Source organism: Teleopsis dalmanni, chromosome 1, assembly GCF_002237135.1.
Source record: "Teleopsis dalmanni isolate 2A chromosome 1, ASM223713v2, whole genome shotgun sequence".
In the NCBI taxonomy this organism is placed as follows: domain Eukaryota; kingdom Metazoa; phylum Arthropoda; class Insecta; order Diptera; family Diopsidae; genus Teleopsis; species Teleopsis dalmanni.
In genome coordinates this window covers 128912451-128920649 of record NC_051846.1, presented here as the reverse complement: position 1 = coordinate 128920649, position 8199 = coordinate 128912451, and the positions used below count along the sequence as shown (strand labels likewise).

General features: G+C 34.5%; 1 protein-coding gene across 1 annotated transcript; it reads left to right on the top strand.

Moving 5' to 3' along the window:
• The first annotated feature begins 4787 nt into the window (after positions 1 to 4787).
• LOC119666062 lies at positions 4788 to 6071 on the top strand. Its single transcript, XM_038075336.1, has one exon. The coding sequence runs from the start codon at positions 4788 to 4790 to the stop codon at positions 5898 to 5900; it is 1113 nt and encodes a 370-aa protein (XP_037931264.1). The 3' UTR covers positions 5901 to 6071.
• The last annotated feature ends 2128 nt before the right edge of the window (positions 6072 to 8199 follow it).

The following is an 8199-nucleotide window of genomic DNA, read 5'->3' as shown; positions in this document are numbered from 1 at the left end:
TAACGGTATAGAAATCATTTTTAGTACACTTGAGAAAGCAAACATGAAAGTACAACCTGATAAATGCGTATTCCTCAAAAACGAAGTAGAGTTTTTAGGTTTCATAATTTCCGAACATGGTATAAAAACAAATCCCGAAAAAACCAAAGCAATAGAAAATTTCAATATTCCCACAACTGTTAAAGAGCTTAGATCATTGTTAGGATTATCTGGCTACTACAGAAGATTCATTAAAGACTATGCAAAAATTGCAAAACCACTCACAGTCTTACTTAGAGGACAAGAAGGAAGGCTATCAAAAAATAGTTCAGCCAAAGTACACATAAAACTTAATACAGAAGCAATAGAAGCATTCAGGAGAAATTTAATGCAAACCGCAGAAGAACCTATTAATGTCTATAAAAAAACCAAATTTTTTTACAAATCTCCGATACTCATTCTTACGAGTTTAAAATAATATTTCCCACATATCATCGTCATATTATCAAGGCAATAGATTACTCAGAAGAAGAGCTAATTGAAATACGTAAAAAATACCTTAACCCATCCGTTATAAATGCAATCCACACACAGGAAAAAGTATTAGAAAAAATCCAGGAAATTTACCCACTTTATTTCGCCAATTATAGAATTCGATATGCTAGGAAAATAGTCGAAGATATAACAAATGAAAACACACAACAAGAAATAATAATTAATGAACACAGTAGAGCACATAGGAATAGTTTAGAAAACAAGCTACAAATCTTAGAGAAATTTTACTTCCCTCAAATGAGAGCAAAAATAGAGAAAATTGTCAAACAATGTAAAATCTGTAAAGAACACAAATACGATCGTCACCCAAACAAACCCATTTTAAATGAAACACCCATTCCACAATTTCCAGGCCATATAATACATCTAGAGATCAAGTAAAAATATTGAAATCCAGAGCAGTAGAGGATATAAAAGGTCCCTTACGTGAAATAATTTTATCTTTTGGAATCCCTACAATTGCAGTATTCGATAACGAAAAAGCATTTAATTCCAGTGTCATCAAATTTATGTTAGAAAGTAAATTTGGAATATTGGTACACAAGGCACCATCGTACCATAGCACATGTAATGGACAAGTGGAGAGATTTCACTCTACACTATCGGAAATTCTTCGATGCTTACGAGCAGAAAAAACATATGATTCCTTTCTCGAATCAATAGACATGGCAACATATAGATACAATCACTCCATACACTCAACCATAGGAAAGAAACCCGTAGAAGTTTTCTTCGGAAGAACGGTCACAACGAATCCAAAACAAATTGGGAAGGATGGGATCGAAAATATCAATAGACTGAAATCAAAACAAAAACAAGATTTAGAAAACCATAATAAAAGTAGAAATAGTATAAAACAGTACAAAACAGGGGAAGTCATTTATGTCAAACTAAACAAAAGATTAGGTAACAAACTATCACCAAGATATAGGAAAGAAATTGTGTCAGAAAATCAGAATAGCATAGTTATTACTATGTCAGGCAAAACAGTCCATAAGAGACTTATAAAAAGCTAATATAAAGCTATACTCACCTTATTCATTTTTTCAGATTAATTCCCGTCTGTACGGCCGAATATTAGACTTCTCAAACGCGCAACTACTAACAATAGATGCAGGAGAAGCTCGCACCCATGAGGGTTATTTTAAAATAATACACGTTATTGAGATTCTAAAATACGAAGAAATCCTAGCACAGATAGAAGAGGCAATTCATGATAAAGCAATTACCAATCACTATCTTTATCCTATCCTAAATACCGAAGTTACTCAAATAAGAAACTACCTACGCGGACTAAGAATTAACAAAAATAAACAAAAAAGATCGCTTGATTTTATCGGCACAGCATGGAAAAGGATTGCTGGTAGCCCCGATCATGCTGATTGTAATATTTTAGTAGATAAAATGAATAATGCATTAGAAAATAATAATAAGCAAGTAATTATAAATAAATTAACAATTGAAAAAATTAAAGAAATAACTAATGTAACAAATTCTATACTAAAAAATGTAAAAGAAGAAAAAGACGTTATAAACGATCTAACTCTAAAAATTAAATACAAACTTGATATCCTAAAAGAGGAAACTTTAAACATTGCATATGCCATTCATTGGGCTAAAGCAAATATTGTCAATTCTTACATTTTCTCAAGTAGCGAAATAGATATGACAGAAAAAATGTTAAATAAAGAAAATTTTCCTTATAATAACATAGATGAAGCTCTAGAGTTTTCAGAAATAAAAATAGCAACTAATAAAAATTGTTTTATTTATATAATAAGTTTGCCAACTACAAATAAAGAAATTTGTTAAAAAAATTGGAAATAAGGCCTATTAAAAGAGGAAAAATTGTTAATAAATAGAACAAATAGAATATAGTATATATAGAACAAATAGAGTCAGACATATTGCTCCTAAACAATTGTTATGCAGATATTCATATTAACAATAAAACAATTAATGTAAATGGAACCTATGTAATAAGGCATCATAATGTAACAATAGAAATTGATGATCAAAAATTTGTAACTAATGAAATAAGTAATATACATCCACTGCCAGCCATATTACAACCATATTCGAAAAGTAACAAAATGAAAGAATTATTGTCTTTAAAGTTAATACGAGAATTAAGAGTAAATGATACAAAAGTAATTGAAAAATTAAAAAAAGAAAATAATATTAATTTGTCAATAAATATAAGTTTATCTTTAGTCATTCTGTTTATAATAATTATATTAATTATATATCGGACAAGAAGCAAAGTAATTATTAAAAACACAATAAATATTGATGAATCGGTGCGACAGACCATTGGCCTAGAAAATATAAGAAGGCATATTATATCAAACGAGGACGTTTGAATTTAAGCAGGGGAGAGTTAACACATATAAAGTTGGTATAATTAATGCATGTGCAGACAATGGAATGCATAGCAAAATGATCACTAAGCATTTTCCCATCGCATAAGCCTACACTTACACGAGCGTCCACAAAAAGCTGACGCTTTAAATTAATGCACTTGTCCGGTGCAATATTAAAATATTGTTAAAAGTTATAATTCAGTTTTAATAAAGAACTCAAGAAATAAAGATTCACATTCGTGTTTTCTTTTTTTGGTACTGTGGTGTCCACCCAAACGTATTCACGATACGTAAGTGAAACATAAGTAATATACGTAAGCACCAACACATCTGGCATCACTGATGGATACGAGGTGAGACGCCGAAGAAAAAAACACAAAGAAAGAACGTGAATAACTACGTGCGTTGTTGGTCGATTTTTTAGTGTGAGCAGTAAATTTTTGATAAAGTAATTTGTAATTCTTTATTGTTAAATCGCATAATTAAAATTTTAAGTTTGATTTAGTTATTTATAAAATGTTGTGTTATTTAAAAATATAATAAAGTCGTGAAACACGCTTTAACTGAACTTGATGTAATTCAATTAAATTCGGTTGTGAAATTCACATACACACCGCAACACCACGACAGTACTTTGAACAAAAAATACCATAACATATACCAGGGAAAGAAAATCATGTTGCGGGTGCACCTTCTCGAATGAAAATCGAAGAGTGTAATATTAATGTACAAGAAGATATTGCTTCAAATATAGCTACAGTACATTCAGCAAAATATGATAACGGAAATTATACTTCACTGACAGAAAAACCCTTAAATGTGTATAAATACCAAATAAAACTAATAAAAGGCAATCAAAACAAAATTTACTCAAAAAAACTATTTTCAAATTACGTCACTACAATAGTGTATAAAGAACTAACATCAGTAGCTATTAAAGATATTATTAAAACTTATCTACTAAACAACAATGTCACTATCTATATGCCTAATGATGAAGATTTCATACAATTTCAAAACATTTATAGTAAATTAATATGCAATAAAAATAATAGAGTATTATGTAGCGTATATGCATTGAAGATATACTTTGTTATGAACAGCAACATGGAATGTGCTTAGCTAGCATATTTATGTCGCTTATCGCCCAAGCAACAATATCGCTTGCGCAACAAAGTTATGTTATTAGATACATACCCATGCATGCATGCTACTCCATAGAATTGATTTGTTTGTTTTTGCCGCGAATACACGCGTCTCGAGTGCGGTCCGCTAGTTCGGTATATATTTCCTGCAATTGAAGTGTTGTAACAACAAAAAGTTCTTAAATGCGGTGGAATATAATGTACTCACTTGGAGCGATAAAGAGCTGCAGCCGATAAGTGTTATTTTTTAAAAAATTTCATTTTAAATTATTCAACTTTTTGAATTTACATATTTTGTTTTTATTCTTATTGAATTTGTTTGACTTTGTGCGCTTTTTTGTTTTGCAAAATAATTGCACACATATAAAATCAGCTGATAGAGACAGCAATTGAAATTATTAAACAGAAACATTATAAAGTGAATAAGTGTTACAAAACGATCAAATAATTAGATCAATTGTTACACAAAAACCTAAACAATCGTGTAATCTTGTACACTGATTTAGCAATTTAGCAGAATGTTTTAATTTAATTAGCAAATTTTAAATTTATTATAAATTTTAATTTTTACTTGAATTTGGAATTTTGAGCATTTGAAATTTACAGGTATTAAATTATTTTAATTTAATTAATTTAGGATACCCTTTTAATTTAATTAAATCTAATTAAATTAATAGGGTATCGAAAAGGTATGAGTGGGCAAAAAACATCACCTCTGCGGAAACAAAACGCAGTACAAAAAACAATGGAGAAGGAGGTATTAAACATACCTTTATCCCCCAAGCCTGATGAGGATAAGCTGGTACAACTATCTGCGATGATGGAATCACAAAGGCATATTAATAAGGATATGCGGGATCTGCTTGCACAGATAGTTAAGATGTATAAGACGGAACAAGAAAGGGGGCCACAAGTGCCGTTGGTGGCTAAGAGTGTAGCTTCCATTAGCGTGCAAACTCAGGGAGCACTAAAGCGTGCTGCGAAAGAAAAACCGAACGGCCCACCACCCAAAGTCCAAATTAGAGAAATTGGAAGTAAGGAGCAGGAAACGAATTTTCACAAATGGCAGCTAGTGCAAAAGAAAAAAGGGAAAACTGTGCCAAATCTGGACCTCATTAAAGCGCCTAGAGTAAAACCGGAAGCAATTCTCATTAGTAAGACGGCAGACAAGTCTTACGCTGAAATGTTAAAGATCATTAAAACAAAACCAGAGCTACAAGAATTCGGAAAAAACGTGAACAAAATCCGAAAAACTAAAGAGGGGGAAATATTGATTCAGCTTACCAAAGAAGCTGGAAATTTAGCGAAGGACTTCTGCAATGAAATGAAAAACACACTTCAGAATTGTGCTAGTGTAAAATCTTTAACACAGCACACCCTAATAGAATGCAGGGATTTGGACGAGATAACATCCAACGAAGAGGTGCGCGCGGCGATTGCTGATCAATTTCCAGCAATAAATGTAAGTGACATCAACGTCAAGTTTTGGCGTGCCGCAAGGGACAGCACAAGATCAGCAATTATTGACCTTCCTACTAAGGATGCCAGTGTATTGATCGCAGCTGCCTCAGTCAGAGTTGGCTGGGTACGCAGTAGGATCAGAAAGCATATCACACCCATGAGGTGTTTCAAATGTCTTCAATTTGGACACGCTGCTAGACAGTGCAAAAGCGATAATGACAGATCAGGCACATGTATGAGATGTGGACAAGATGGCCACAGGGCAAAAACGTGCTCGGCGCAACCAAAATGCATCCTATGTCCGGAAAACTGCAACGGTGGCAATCTACACTACTCAAGAAGTTCCAAATGTGAATTCTACAGGAAGGCTATAAAGGAGCTTAAGTCCAAAAAATGATTAAATTTCTGCAATTGAACCTAAATCGATGCGAAGCTGCCCAAGACCTTTTATCCCAAACAGCTTTGGAATTAAAGACAGATGTACTCGTAATTAGTGAGTTTTACAAATCAAAAGAAACCTCCAAATGGGTACAAGATACTTCTGCAAAGGCTGCCATTTGGCTAGGACAGGACATAGTGTTTAAACCAAGCGTATAGATACAAAAAGAAGGTCTAGTACTTGTCAGAATCCGGGGTATCTATGTGTGCAGCTGTTACATATCCCCAAATATCTCCCAAGAGAGATTTGAAGAGTTTCTTGATAGGCTATCAGGAACAATCAGAAACAAAACTCCCATCATTGTTGCAGGGGATTTCAATGCTTGGGCAGTCGAATGGGGCAGTAGTAATACAACGCGCCGAGGTAGAGCCCTATTAGAAACGTTTACCTCACTAAACCTAATACAACTGAACAATGGGCATAGCCCAACGTTCGATAATGGTAGAGGCGTTTCCTACATAGATCTCACCTTTGTCAGCCCGTCATTAGTAAGGGGTTCGCAATGGAATGTAACAAACCACTACACCCACAGCGACCATCATGCAATTCTTTTTTCCTTATCGCTAAAAGAGAAGTTTGTTTTGAAAAAATCGCAGAGAAAAGCACAGCAAATAGGCTGGAAAACTAAGTATCTTGACACAGAGATAATGGAATTCATGACCGAAAACATGAGTTTCGGAGTCGGGGATGCTTTTGAAAAATCAAATCACCTTATGAAGGAATTATGCAACGTCTGTGATGCATCAATGCCAAGAAAAGGCAAAGGTAATGGGCGCCCATCAAACTATTGGTGGACGGAAGAAATAGCTTTACTAAGATCTCAGTGCTTTGCCTCCCGTAGGCAATTCCAACGTCACAGATCGGGAGTAGATGCGGAAAGGCTTCTACAAAAATACCGAGAGAACAGATCTAAACTTAAAAAGGCAATTATTAGGAGTAAGAATCAAGCTTTTCAAACTCTGATCAATGATGTAGACCAAAATGTCTGGGGCGATGGCTACAAAATAGTAATGCGTAAATTTAAGAGGTTAAGAGGCTCGGTACCTTCATGTCCTAAAATAATGGCGAATATCGTGAAACATTTGTTCCCAAAAAAGGGAGAACTTAGAATTTTAATACCGATAAACACCGATTTAAATGAGATACCTCCGGTTACAAATTCTGAAGTCATAGCCGCTTCTTCCAGAGTTAAGCCCAATAAATCTCCTGGTTTGGATGGAATCCCCAATACTGTACTGAAGAAGGCAATACAAAAACAAGCTTCTATATTTACGGATGTTTACAACAGCTGCCTACAGGAAGGAATCTTCCCTTCGTGTTGGAAAAAGCAGAGATTTGTGCTTATTCCTAAAGGTAATAAGTCCCCAGAACTGCCATCATCTTATAGACCTTTATGCTTATTAGACACTGCAGGTAAGGTCCTTGAAAGAATTATAAGTTCTAGATTAGAAAAATTCACAGAGGCAAGTCAGGGTCTATCAAATAACCAATTTGTCTTTAGACCTAAACGCTGTACTGTTGATGCTGTACTACATGTATGCAACATTGCAAAGGAAGCTACTAAGGGCGTAAGGTGGCTAGGTGGTACTAAAAAGTACTGCGCGGTAGTGACCTTAGACGTTAAAAATGCTTTCAACACTGCTGAGTGGAGTAGCATCTTAAATGCACTGATGAAAATGAGAGTCCCAGAATATCTTTTGAAAATTATAACATCATATTTTAAAGACAGATTACTCTTATATGATACAGAATCCGGACCCAAAATATATACGATTACGGGAGGGGTCCCCCAGGGATCAGTTCTAGGGCCAATTCTTTGGAATATCATGTACGATGGTATCCTTCGAATTGAAAAGCCGGACGGAGTGCACGTAGTTGGGTATGCAGATGATATTGCAATAGTAGTGGTTGCAAAAACTCTAGACGAAGTGGCTAGGAATTGCAGCGCTACTATTGCAGCAGCTAAATCGTGGCTGCAATACAGCGGATTAGAACTTGCTGAACATAAAACTGAGGTGCTATTAATCACAAGTAGGAAAAAGATTGAACAACTCTCAATTAAAGTGGGAGGAGTAGATATACAATCTAGCCCCCAACTTACATATCTTGGTGTAACCTTAGATAGTAGGTTGAGTTTCAAAACTCACCTAAAACAATCGGGAGATAAAGCATCACGTGTCTGCAACGCATTATCTCGATTAATGCCAAACATAGGAGGTCCCAAGGACACCGCTAGAGTTCTTTTAGCATCAGTCTC

Excerpts from the sequence above, each read along its gene's own strand:
- LOC119666062 (XM_038075336.1), top strand. The coding sequence starts at position 4,788 with ATGGAGAAGGAGGTATTAAACATACCTTTATCCCCCAAGCCTGATGAG.